This window comes from Crinia signifera, chromosome 4, assembly GCF_055691185.1.
Source record: "Crinia signifera chromosome 4, ASM5569118v1, whole genome shotgun sequence".
In the NCBI taxonomy this organism is placed as follows: domain Eukaryota; kingdom Metazoa; phylum Chordata; class Amphibia; order Anura; family Myobatrachidae; genus Crinia; species Crinia signifera.
This window is the reverse complement of record NC_139220.1, coordinates 242,982,802-242,996,919: the sequence shown is the minus strand read 5'-3', so window position 1 is coordinate 242,996,919 and position 14,118 is coordinate 242,982,802. Positions and strand designations below refer to the sequence as shown.

The 14,118-nt window shown below is 42.7% G+C and overlaps 1 protein-coding gene, 1 non-coding gene and 1 pseudogene across 6 annotated transcripts in view; all 3 read left to right on the top strand.

Moving 5' to 3' along the window:
* POLG (DNA polymerase gamma, catalytic subunit) overlaps positions 1 to 14,118 on the top strand; it is a 64,527-nt gene that overhangs the window by 25,685 nt on the left and 24,724 nt on the right. For all 5 annotated transcript variants that reach the window (XM_083184179.1, XM_083184180.1, XM_083184181.1 and 2 more), the window contains 4 exons: positions 1,880 to 1,996; positions 3,628 to 3,788; positions 8,819 to 8,872; positions 9,632 to 9,749. In XM_083184179.1, the coding sequence (XP_083040305.1) occupies positions 1,880 to 1,996; positions 3,628 to 3,788; positions 8,819 to 8,872; positions 9,632 to 9,749 (450 nt within the window). The remainder of the gene's footprint in view (positions 1 to 1,879; positions 1,997 to 3,627; positions 3,789 to 8,818; positions 8,873 to 9,631; positions 9,750 to 14,118) is intronic.
* On the top strand, positions 10,729 to 10,847 carry LOC146076994 (5S ribosomal RNA). The gene has a single exon (XR_014474376.1). It is a non-coding gene; the product is annotated as a 5S ribosomal RNA (ribosomal RNA).
* Positions 11,762 to 11,879, top strand: LOC146077304 (5S ribosomal RNA; annotated as a pseudogene).

The window sequence follows — 14,118 nt, the reverse complement described above, 5'->3', positions numbered from 1 at the left end:
CACAATGTAACTCCAAGTCAATCACACTTCTGTGAAATCAAACGGTCCACTTAGGAAGCAACACCAATTGACAATCAATTTTGCATCCTGTTGTGCAAATGGATTAGACAATAGGTGGAAATTATAGGCAATTAGCAACACACCCCCAATAAAGGAGTCGTTCTGCAGGTGATGACCACAGACCACTTCTCAGCTCCTATGCTTTCTGGCTGATGTTTTGGTCACTTTTAAAAGCTGGCGGTGCTTTCACTCTAGTGGCAGCATGAGACGGAGTCTACAACTCACACAAGTGGCTCAGGTAGTGCAGCTCATCCAGGATGGCACATCAATGCGAGCTGTGGCAAGAAGGTTTGCTGTGTCTGTCAGCATAGTGTCCAGAGCATTGAGGCGCTACCAGGAGACAAGCCAGTACATCAGGAGACGTGGAGGAGGCCATAGGAGAGCAACAACCCAGCAGCAGCAATGCTACCTCCGCCTTTGTGCAAGGAGGAACAGGAGGAGCATTTCCAGAGCCCTGCAAAATAACCTCCAGCAGCCCACAAATGTGCATTTGTCTGCTCAAACGGTCAGAAACAGACTCCATGAGGGTGGTATAAGGGCCCGACATCCACAGGTGGGGGTTGTGCTTATAGCCCAATACCGTGCCGGATGTTTGGCATTTGCCAGAGAACACCAAGAGTGGCAAATTCACCACTGGCGCCCTGTGCTCCTCACAGATGAAAGCAGGTTCACACTGAACACGTGACAGAGTCTGGAGACGCCAAGGAGAATGTTCTGCTGCCTGCAACATCCTCCAGCATGACTGGTATGGAAGTGGGTCATTAATGGGTGTGGGGTGGCATTTCTTTGGGGGGCCGCACAGCCCTCTATGTGCTTGCCAGAGGTATCCCGACTGCCAATAGGTACCGTGATGAGATCCTCAGACCCCTTGTGAGACCATATTCTGGTTCGGTTGGCCCTGGGTTCCTCCTAATGCAAGACAATGCTAGACCTCATGTGGCTGGCGTGTGTCAGCAGTTCCTGCAAGACGAAGGCATTGATGCTATGGACTGGCACGCCCATTCCCCAAACCTGAATCCAATTGAGCACATCTGGGACATCATGTCTCGCTCCATCTACCAACGCCAGGTTGCACCACAGACTCTCCAGGAGTTGGCGGATGCTTTAGTCCAGGTCTGGGAGGAGATCCCTAAGGAGACCATCCACCACCTCATCAGGAGCATGCCCAGGCGTTGTAGGGAGGTCATACAGGCACGTGGAGACCACACACACACTACTGACTCTCTTTTTGATTTGTTTAAGGACATTACATCAAAGTTGGATCAGCCTGTAGTGTGTTTTTCCACTTTAATTTTGAGGGGGGCTCCAAATCCAGACCTCCATGGGTTAAAAAATTTGATTTCCATTGATAATTTTTGTGTGATTTTGTTGTCAGCACATTCAACTATGTAAAGAACAAAGTATTTAATAAGAATATTTCATTCATTCAGATCTAGGATGTGTTATGTTCCCTTTATTTTTTTTGAGCAGTGTACATTCCTGTGTGTTCATTTTGACCTTTTATTTATTTTTATTTTGACGAATTATACTACTTTTGTAGTTTACACCTAATGTAATTATTGCCAAATAATTATACATTTTACATATTTTATGCTAGAATATTTGTATTTTTAGTATCAACAGAAATTCAGATAGTGGAAATATTTCTGAGCTACATGTAGCGATATCCTGTGTTATGAAGCAGCGCTCAGAATAACTAGGTCCGGAAATTTTCCAGACTAAAGCTAATTGGCAGAATATTTTCCTGCGCTTCTCATCTGTCATCATGTTATTCTGTATCTGTAATTACATATAATCCACACCCTATTCATTGTGACAGGAGCTCCCTGCTGTATCAGAAGGAGAGTTTAATAATGCTTCACCTCCTCACCATGGAAATGGCCCTTGCAATGACGTGAATGTTTCAGGCTGCTGGTTCTACCGTTTGCCACACAAAGTGAGTCTGAAAAATGCACTTATTACACTTTGTTCCTAATAGTCAGAATCCTACTGGCAATCACTCAAACACTGTGAACATTTTCATGCGCTGATACATTGAAGTAAAACTACCGTACGTAATATTAGTACTTTTCCATCAGGGAAATCAATTACAACGTGGAAACATTTTCATAAGAAGCTGTTCTTTGCAGCCTCTTGTCCTGAAGACTCAGGGCTATATTTGTGAGTGCAGTCAGCAAACAAGGCATTGTGCTCTTAAAGAGCCCTGCCAAGTATAACTGACATCTACTTATTTACTTATATTTTACCTTGCAAATTGTGTCTGTCCATTTTTATATTGTCGGAGACCTGTCATTTTCAACATAAAGCTGTTTAATTCTTTTTGATGTATATGTAGCATTTGCAAGACCATTTTTTCTTATGAATGCATAATTGGTAGCTGTGGAATAGGATTCAAATGTCAATAAGAAAAAAAAATACCCGAGGACTTTTTAGTTTGAGTGAATTATCAGCCATCAACTTTACAAAGCTTCCTACAATTGTACAGACAACCAGACCATTTGGTCAGTCATCGCTAATGAAACCTATTCATTTAATTATTGATCAGGAGTAGTAGTAGCCATTCCACAAACTTCAACAACAACAAAAAACAGTATCCCTGAAAAAGCCAATGCTGAATAACATCTAATAAAGTGTTAATAGATTTTTTTTTTCGGGATTACTGTATTGTGAAGTGTTGCGAGTAAGTATCTAGCTGAAAGCAAGCCAAAGAGTGAGATCTCAAATTAAGTTAAAGAATAGAAGATTGTATTACAACATGCAAATTGGCTAATGTTCTTTCCTGGCAGTTCCTGGGCTGAAAGGATGCAACTTATTCTACAGTTCCAAATGTATTTTTCCTAGACCTTCTACAAACCTACATGTGCATTAAGTTTTGAATTCCTATCTATACTATCTATACAGCACCAAATGCAGAAAACCCTATTCCATTCTTGCTTCTCTTTAACAGTCATTCATTGCTATTCCCAACCTCGTTCCTAACAGCGCCCAATTTCACTGCATATAGTCTGAGTCTCCAGGATATTTGTATTAAGTGTCATCTTCAGTCCCCATTTAAGCTTTCAGCTGAAAATTGTTTATTGTGTATGGGCCTGCATACATGTAGCATATAACCACCACGAATATCTTATGTGATTTATTTTTAAGAACACAGAGTTTTTAAATGGAGATTAATATGAAAAAAATGGCACACTGCTTATTAAATAAAACATTTAAATAATTAAACTAAAATGATCTGAGGTAATGTTGGATAAAACGTGGATGGCTCTTTAGAAACTGACTAACTGACCCAAAAATGACAATCTCTAAAAATATTGAATTTCTTTAAAAAAAAAATTTTTTAGGTCTCTAAAATAATTTTGTTGGTATACTAATATGTTTTACAACTGTTTTTGTTGTCCTTTTTTTTTTGTAAAATTAGAACAGAGCAGAAATTGAACTATAAGGACATAAAAAACAAGTATGATTTTTACACACACACACACACACACACACACACACACACACACACACACACGTCTTTTTACTGTAACAAACCACCACATTTTGTGGATTTATCTGATATTGTAGGATGGCAATGCCAGCAATGTGGGTAGCCCGTTTGCAAAGGATTTTCTCTCAAAGATGGAAGATGGAACTTTACAAGCCAGTACTGGAGGCACCAGTGCCACACGAGCTCTGGAAATTAATAAAATGCTCTCGTTCTGGAGAAACGCACAAAAACGCGTCAGGTAGGTCTTAAGTATCACTGGAAAAAGTGCAGGATATATGTAGACTTTAAGTGATAACTAAATGCAAAATAGAAGTTTACTATAAAATAAAGACTTCATACAGTTTGCAAATATATGTTCTCCAGTCTCCGAACCTTCAAGTGTTCCCTGAAAATTCACCCCTTCAGGCAAGTTTGTCATATTCTGGAACCTCCATATAACATTCATAAGATTTTCTATATAACTTATATCCCCTATGTACAGTTCACGCATTCCTCTTAAATTTTTTTCCTCTTTTGAATCAACCTAACCCCTGGCCAACATTGCTGGGGGACCATATTATACAGCCCACCAAGAAACTTTGCAATAAATACAGCTGGACCATTTTATTAAGGCTAAAACCTTGGGTAATGAATATATATTTTATAGAAAGAAACTGTCTTATAATTATATATTACTTGTACAGCCAGCGCTGGTTCATTACTATTATTCCCTTTTGTACAAATGGCCATTTTCCTATGTAAGCTTGCGAGTATGACCTTCCTAGTAGGAATGCCAATCCCAGGGCATTTTTTAAATCCCGGAATTGAATGTCAATATAATTTTGAACTTTAATAAGTCTCCGGGTTTGTGGCACAATGACCTTCGAAGGTGTGGTGGAAGGTCATTGTGCCACAAACCCGGAGACTTATTAAAGTAGAGAACAGTTTTGCATGACAAAGCCTGGTAAAACATCCCATCGCTCCAAGATGATGATCGTCAAAAGATATTCCGAAGGCACCCAATGACCTTCGAAGGTGTGGTGGAAGGTCATTGTGACACAAACCCGGAGACTCATTAAAGTTCGACATTATATTCACAATTTCAATTCCGGTATTTAAAAAATGCCCTGGGATTGGCATTCTTATTAGGAAGTGTGCCCCAAACCCGAAGACTTGCATCCGTGGTGAGGAGGATCCAATGAATGGACAACACTGGTCTAGATGGGATGACTTGAGCCACCATAGCAGGGAATGTTTCTACATGGAAAGAAGTTCTAATTGTAGAGGTCTGGAATAAAACTGGCTGAACTCTACAATATTGAAAGTGGACACCATCTTCCCCAACTTTCGCATGCATACCCAGCACAGCCACCGAAGAGAGTGGATCAAAGTCTATATCAACACTTGTCTATGATGAAATAGACCCAATGGCTTTCTGTATCTAATAGAGACCCCAATGGAGCATCCTCCATCATAGGGTGAGGATGGACTTATGGCAATTGTTGAGCAAGCCATGTTCCTGAAAAACTCCAGGGGACTGAGCTACAACAAAGGAAGAGAAGAAAGACTGTTATGTGCGTGACGCACTGTTAGGACAAGAAAAATTAATAAAATGTAACCTTTAATTGTTTATTTTAAGATTTGCGACATAAAAACAATTGCCAAAGAGGCAAAGAGGAAGAAACAAAGTGTTTTTAAAAGAGGGGATATAGATCCTCTCAAATTGAACCCCAACGTCCTGTTCCCAGTATAATTGCTAGATTAGGTGAGTGTTTCTGTAAATCTTACAGTGTGTACCCACTCATAAAATGAACAGATCTGTTACAATTTTCACTTAAATAAGTTACTTTTGTTTAATATTAGTTTATAACACAGATTGCTCCCAAGAAATGTGCAGCTAAATTAGGACAGCGAAGTAAATATGTCTGTTAGGTCCTTTCAAACATCAGAAAATGGGGTGCCACCTAGTATCTGCACAGATATTGCGCAGTGTGTAGCACAGTCTTAAATAATCACAGACTACGGGGCCGGCTGGTAGTACACATGCCGTGTTTCACATCTAAAGTGTGCCTGTTAGATCTGATATTGAGAACACAAATCGGCTGTTCGTGTTCTCCGCCATTTGTGTAGTTCCTCTCCGCAGGGAAAGTGACTTGTACGTATGCCACTGTTCCCGGCTGTGCTGGTAGAGCATTGGTGTCTGCGGGGAGATCACAGTCAATGATCAGTCAATGGGGCTGTGATTCTCCAACTCGCAGACCCGCGGCGCGCTCCGTCACTGACACTGTGCCTAACAGAGGGACGCACCGGCCAGGTGCTGTATTTGCACTGGCGTGCTGTACTCACATCTGAGTCTTGGGAGACCGTGGTCAGGTTCTGACCCCACGGTTCCTATCAGATGCGCCCTCTGTGAGTGGATACTGTAACGCCCTATACATCAATCAAAATACATTTCATGGGGGAAAGGGACATGGGGATAACTAAGTGTGTCTGGTCAACGCGCGTGTCGCCACCAGCTTCATCAGGACCAGGCTGTGTTATAAACTAATATTAAACAAAAGTAACTTATTTAAGTGAAAATTGTAACAGATCTGTTCATTTTATGAGTGGGTACACACTGTAAGATTTACAGCAACACGCACCTAATCTAGCAATTATACTGGGAACAGGACGTTGGGGTTCAATTTGAGAGGATCTATATCCCCTCTTTTAAAAACACTTTGTTTCTTCCTCTTTGCCTCTTTGGCAATTGTTTGTATATGTCGCAAATCTTAAAATAAACAATTAAAGGTTAAATTTTATTAATTTTTCTTGTCCTAACAGTGCGTCACGCACATAACAGTCTTTCTTCTCTTCCTTTGTTATTGCTCAAATTACTGTTGAAGTGACAGCACACCCCACCTAATAAAGTCTATGAATATTGATTGAAAACAAGGGGGTACCTTATAAATACTGCCAGTGCAATTGTTCACCCCCCCTCTTTTTGTTCCGACTGAGCTACAAGTAAGAGGTTGTCCACATAAGAGCAATCAAAGTTGGAAGTAGGCTGCCATAAAATACATCATTTTTGGACCGCATCGTACTAAGCGAACCCCAGTATCCCTTATGGACTCCAAGAAAAGGATTTTCCGGTAGGTATTTAAAATCCTATTTTCCACTGCCCTCCAATTTCAGTGTTTTCTTGGATTTTCAGGGGTGGTCCAATCATTCATGTGGCTATAGACTGGCCCTGCTCCTCATTGGCCTCTTCTTTTCATGCTCGATCTTCCGCCACACAGGTCCTTGCCTTTACCCATACCTTGAGTGTATACCATTGACAGGGTGGCTATTGAAACAGCCCTTTTTGAAAGCCTAGTGGGTTTTTGGACACAGTGGGTGGAATTTAGCAAGATTGGAGTTCTAGTTCACATGGGATGTTGCTATAGGCAACCAATCAGAATCAAATTCCTATTTAGACAGGATCGGATTGGTTGCCCATAGCAACATCCCATGTGAAATAGAACTCCCATGTGAAATAGAACTCCTATCTTAGTAAATTTCCCCCAGTGGTTCACACCAGGCTCAAGACCAGAAAATTCACAACAGCAAGGGTTTATTATAAAGTATGCCAGGCCCACAAGATCATGTTTTTGCTTTTTCTTGGATCTTGTTCTTTTTATAAGCGGAATTGAATATGGGTATACATATTTCATCTCTGAAGCCTTGAGTTTATGCCGTTTCAGTCCTTCTTCTGCACAAAATTGCTCTTACCAGCAGTTCAAACTGTTGTTCAGCAAGTCCTATATCTTCAGCCTCCCTACATTTCCTGCTGGCTCCATGGGGTTTGCTACTAGGGCTGTGGGCCCTTCAGCTGCACCACTGAACTCAGGGAACCTTTGCTGGCTCAAGTAAAATGCCACTTTGTTGGTAATTACCTTACCTTGCTGCATGTCTGATTAGGCAGTCATACCGATCAAACTTGGTTATCTTCTAAATGTGGCGTCCAGCTTTTATAATAACAAAGAGATTGTGGTTTCCTCTCTTTGGGAAACTGATGTTACCAATCCTACTTCTTCTCTTGATGTGGTTGCAGCTAGGCACATCTGTGTGGACAAGACTAGGGCTATTCACAAATCAGATTCAGGTGTGGTTAGCCCGCTACTAAAAAGTCCCTGGCACGTTGGGGCGTTACCAGGCTTACATTTCTTACTTGGTTCGTGCTCATTGTACCCAGTCGTTGGGTGCTTCCTGGGTGGCTCAGCATGATTTTTCTGTGTAACAACTTTGTCAGATGCCACATGGTCACAAAATATGTTTTGGTAGTTTTTACAGATTTGATGCCTTTGCCTCCTTTTTCGCATTAGGCCTTCAGCTCAACACAGGAGCATTCACTCTCTTAGGGGAACAGCTTTGGAACATTCCAAGGTTTGCAGTGTCCCCCATTAATGATAAAGAAGACAGGATTTTTGATTCTTACCTGTTAAATCATTTTCTTTGAGTCAATGGAGGTCACTGTCCCTTTCACCTCATACTTTATTAGGGTTGTGGCCTTGCACACGACTTGTGCCTGATCTTTTTTCCCCCTCCTCTTCTTCTCTCCTTGGTGCAGAAGTCAGGTAAGAAAAGGGTAAGAGGAGCCTGTGCTGCTGCTCAAACAACTTTTTGGTGCACAGACTTCTTGGTTAACTTTATACCCAAAGTTTCCAGTGTCCCCTTGGACTAAAAGCATTTTACAGTTAAGAAGCAAAATATCCTATTTTTCATGCCAATTTGCCAATACGAATACTAACTACCTAATAATAGATTTCCACATGCTTATAGCTTCCTGACAGACATTGTTAGTTCTAAAACAGCTATAGAGACTTTGGGGGGGTACAGGTTGAGTATCCCTTATCCAAAATGCTTGTGACCAGAAGAATTTTGGATAAGGAATTATTATACTTGAATGAGGTATCTTGCATTTATGTTGTATAAGCACATCAAACACATGAAATACACACAAATATATTTTATTTGTGCATGAAAGAAGGTTTTCAAAAATGTCGGAAAGGTTTTGTTGGAAAATTCAAGTCCGTTTTCTGACAATTTGCAGCCCTTTTTGGCAATTTCAGGACTTTCCAATGCTCGACTGTCAGTACTTCGAATACGAACAGTAAAATTGCTGTCTGAAGCCGGTGAAAAATGGTCCGGATTCCAACTGTTGGGACGTTCCGACAGTCGGAATCCTGGCTTGAATACCCCCTTTAGCTCCAGTACTTTTTAATTTGATATAACTTCCTGTTTTCATGTAAACAAACTTTTCTGTTGCAGTTCTCAGAAAGTGCTGTGGTTGAAGAAGGGAGAATTGCCTCGTGCAGTCACCAGGTAAATCACGTCTGGTTATCCTTTGCTGTACGTCTGTATCTGATTAAGTTCAGGCTCAGTACATAATAAATACATGACTATCTCCATTTAATGCTTTGCTTTAAAGTGCTTTATCATGCTAAATGCATCTTTCATGTAGAAGTAGGGTCCATTTTCATGTATAGGAGAAAGGGAAGGAGAGATAAATGCCTTCAGGACTTACTCCCACACACTGACCTCACTAAAAAGACTTATGCGAAGCAGGAGAAAGAGGGTATACAAATGAAAGTACTTGGCTAATAAAAGAAGACTGTGAAAGTAACAAGCTCTGTAGCATCACTGTGCATATGTTTTACAGTTAAATGTACTAAAGTAGTTGCTTTTACTTTTTACATAGTCCATTTCAGTATTTTAGCTTTTCCACTATAATTACTGGAACCAGCAATTTGTGCCTTTTCTGCTCATTGAAACCCTCGCAGTCAGACCTTGGTTTGCAACATGAATACTGTACGTTAAAAAAAGTGTCACCTGGCACTAACATTGCTGGCAAAGATAGCTGAAGGTCAGTAATGGGCTATAATGCAGTGTCCAGCAGCCTGTGCCTCTCCAGCTGTCCTTGCTCTATGAAACCTCCATGCTCTGCCCACGGGTTATACGTTAGTCACCTTCAGTACTCCCCAAATACGTTACAAGCTTTTTTGTAGAGCCCAGTATGAATTTGTGCCTTTTTACATGCTGCACCTGTCACTGTGCTTCACAGAAAAAAACTTTTTATTTTAGGAACCCAGACTTTGATGAAGAAAATAAGTATGGCGCCATTCTTCCTCAGGTGATCTCTGCGGGAACAATCACACGCAGAGCCGTAGAACCAACATGGCTAACTGCTAGTAATGCCCGTGTAAGTGATTGTTGGCTTCATGCACTTGTAGTACACATGGGGGGCATTGGATCCCAGAAACAAACCGATATGTGGTGCTGCAATTAGGTATGGTTTGTAGGGTCGACATTAAAAAGGTTGACTACTATAGGTCAACAATCAAAAGGTTGACACGTCAAAAAGGTTGACATGCATTTGTTCGACATGGTCAAAAGATCAACACAAGCAAAAGGTGTACCTGGAAAAAAATTGACATGAGTTTTTTTGGACGACCTGGACACCATATAAGTGTACTGTGTCCCCTCGCTTGGCTCACTGCGCTCGCCATGCTTCAGCCACAGTGACTCACTGCGCTCTGCAAACTATTATATTCTCCATATATGTCCACCAGGATGGTGACATATTAACAAGTCATTGAAAAAAAAAAGAAAATCCCAAAAAATGATTTTCCATGTCAACCTTTAGCGTGTGTTGTCCTTTTGACCATGTTGTTTGGCATTTTGACCTTTCATCTTTTGACTGTTGACCTCATCACCTGCATTTATGTTATACTTAGATTAATCTGCATTAATCGCATACAATTTATACATGAAGCAACCTAGACTTGTGGATCACTCGGAGAGGCCGTTTCAGAGGCATTGTGTGTCTGAAGTCAATGCACATCTGTGTCTATATAGATTTAGCCACTTGTGAAAGTAAGTGGCATCACTATCCGTGTACATTTCTACCAGCCCTAAGCTTGGTAAAGGATCAGAGAGAGCCAACATGCTAATTTTTCCTTCAGCCTATGGTGGACCACTGGTACCATGGGATATTCTAGGTCCTCCAGACCGGGCACCAAGGAGTTAAACTTCTGAGAGTGCAGCTGGGCTGGCCTCCTTAATACCCTGCCCTGCCCCAGGCTAATCAGTTTTTTTCTTGGTGCCTCAGGAACAGGCACATTTGTAGGAGTAGGGCTGTTTCAGCCCTGGTTTTAAACTTCATTTTTTCTTTTATTTCAACCTACAGCCATACCACACTGAATAGGCCCAATCTCATCCGAACTTGGCAGCTAAGCAGTGTTGGGCCTGGTTAGTCCTTTTGTGGGAGACCACATGGGAACACCAGGTGCTGTAGGTTGCCTGCTGCAGGCACTGTGCACAGTGCACTGCAACAGAAGGAAGCACGCTGTGCTGGGTCTCTGACCTCCATGGCCAGATGCCTCAGCATCTCCACAAGGCATCGGGGGAGCCGCTGAAGCGTCTGGAAGCTTCAGTCAGGTAAGCGGAGTCCCGGTGTGGGGCTCCGGCATACCTATAGCGGCGACCACCGCTGGCGGAGGAGGCAACGCCGGCGGTCCCGGCAGCGGGGTCCCGTTCTTTCGGTCTCCCCTCTAGGCCACCAGGGCTGACCTGTTGCAGGTCCTATATGGGCATATAGCCCTGGTTAGGCTCCGGGAGGGGGTTATTTTTTTTTTGAGCAGCCCATAGCTCTACCCCCAGCCCCAGTGCAGGTCCTTTGTTTCAAATTTCCTGCCTGGTTGACATCACTCCCGCCTCTCTCCTTCCTTCTGGTGCCTGTTTCAAACAGGTGTGCCAGAGTGTTAGTCAGACACTGCCTATGCTGCATGGAGGGAGACTTGAAGGAGAGACTGCTGGCGCTGAGTGTTATGCCTCCCTGTCCTGCACTGTCCTGGTGTCAGGTTGCATATTCCTCCTTCCTCACCTCATGGTGCTGGTTGTTGAGAATAGATGCCTATATAGGGGTTAATTTTTACCCTATTTTTTCTCACTAATTGAGGTTATCTGTGCTTTTATTTAGTATACTCTGTTACTTTACAGTTTATTACTACTGTGGTAGGCTCACAGAAGCAGATAACAGAGACACTTATCTTATGTTTGTGTCTCTTCCAATTAGTGTAGTGCCTGTCATTACCCACTGTCCTAATTAAGGCTGTGTGTGATTTTTGTCTCCACAACCCTGTAGACAGTTCCCTTCAGGGGCTTTCTGCCACAGGGCTCCCATTTTCTCCCTCTCTCCTCTCATTCTCCCAGACCTACAGCCATACCACACTGGATAGACCTAATTTCATCTGATCTTGGCAGCTGAGCAGTGTGGGGCCTGGTTAGTACTGAGTGGGAGACCACATGTGCACACCAGGTGCTGTGGGTTTGGCATTATAGCAGAGGAGTGTGGAGCTGCCTGTCACAGCCTATGTCATGCACAGCTACCTCACCTCAGGGTGATTAGTGTGATAGAGAGAGAGTGATAGAGGAAGATTACTACTACCCAATACCAACACTGTCCTAGTGTCGGTGTACATGTCCCCTACCTCACCTCATGGTGTTTGGTAGCTGGGAACAGAGTGTTAGCATACCTCCCAACTTTTCATGTTAAGAAATAGGGACACTCGCGCGGCGAAGCCGCGCGAGCGCCCGAAAAGGGGGCGTGGCGTATGCAAATGAGGGCGCGGCTTATGCTAATTAGCCGCGACCTCATTTTCATACGAGAATAGACGCTGTGCGCTTGCGCACAGCGTCTATTCTACTACATTGGGGGGTCTCCCAACTGCCACCCCCCGCAGCGGGACAATGCCTGCCGCGGGTGGGACGTCGGGACAGGACCCGAAAATCGGGACTGTCCCGACGGAATCGTGACAGTTGGGAGGTATGTGTTCGTTTCACTTTCTGTTTTCCAGACACTATCTAGGATTACTGCTCTAGAATGTGTTTTATTGCTTAAGATCAGAGGATCCGTGGGACACGCATCCGATCGATATCATCTGATTATCAATAGAAATCGGACGATTTTCCATCTTAAAAAAAAAAAAAAAAATATTTTTCAAAAATATTTTTTTTTACTTCTGCCACTTTTGGTATATATATTGGCTGCCAGTTTATACTGCATGTCAATTTAAGGTGTTTCATTGTATTATACACATTCCATGTTAAGTACCTCTGTTTACCTAAACAGCAGCTACTTCTGTGGTGGGCTCACAGTGCAGTAGTTTTAACTATTTATTCCATATAGATAGTTATCATTTTCAGTGTCTTGTTGCCCCACTGTTCACTTACTTGTAAGTGTGTGCGTGCATTTTCTCGGTGTGAGTGTACATATCGGCCCTCTTGTTCTACAAGGGTCACAATGTCTTCTAAAGGCCCCATCCCCCCAAAAGGATGCGGCATATTTATACCTGCACAGAGTGCCAGGTTTTTTACCTGTGCAGTACAGGATTACACAGGCATGTGTGACAGCTGCTCTGTGGCTCTACTGCCACTTGCTACTGTAAAAGGTTCAGCTGAGCCAAAGTGGAGCTGCTTCACAGTGGCCTCTACAGCGCCTCATGTTGCTGTAACACAACAATCAGATGCGTAGCCTGGTGGTTTAGTATCTGCTCTCATTACTGGCATTGATTGTGAGTTCCACGGTTCTGAACCACCCTCTAGCACAGTCCTGACCTAACCATGGCTCTCCAGCTACTGTGTAACTACATGTCTCAGCATGCTGGGGCTTGTGGTTTCAAAGCAAGGGAAAAACAGCATGAATTCATGGCTTATCCTGGTATGTGCAGGATTTAGTGCAGGTTTCTGCATCCATGCAACAATCTGAGCTAATCTGCTAAGCGTAAATCCTTAGCTTCTGCTCACTTGCCAAATTTTGCAGTCTGACGACTCACAATCAGAGGATTTCTGCTTTGCATCAGAAATTTCTCCAAAGTCAGACACTGAAAAATGTCCCTGACCAGCGTGGCTGCGTTAGTATGGGCTTGTCCTTACCTAAGCCAGACCCTCAGCCTACAGTACAACCTCCTTTATTCAAAGGAAGGACCTGTCCGTTTTCACGTTTTCCACAGCTAGGAAAGCTCTTTAGGGAGGAGACCTGGGCACATCCTACTGTACCAAGAACTTTCTCTTGACTAGGTGTTTTTTCCTTTTAACCTTGTGAGGAAGGAAAAGGAAAGGTTTGAAAACTTACCACCAGTCGATGCCCATGTTGCACGTCTGGTAAAGTCCCTTAAGGAACCTACGGATAGATTTATGGAATTGTTCCAATTTTCTATCTAGGCAAATTCAGGAGCAGTTATATGCCATGCATTTGCTTCTGCATGAGTTTCATTGGCCTTACTTTTGACATACAGATGTAGCCCTCCTCATTTAACGTGTTAATAGGATTAAGTGAGTAATGGGATTACTATGCTAATCCCCTACTGTATTGTTCTATGTATTGTATTTCTGCTGAGAACAATAGGATAGCCAGGGCTGGCCATGGTGTGCCATGACCTAAGCAACAAAGTTGAGAGAGGCTCCAACTGTACCTTGTCTGAAGAGCTAAGATCCGGAAACAAAATGTTCAGATCTTATAGTCCTCGTTGATAGTACTCGTGTGGCCAATACCTAAATAGGACAGCTTC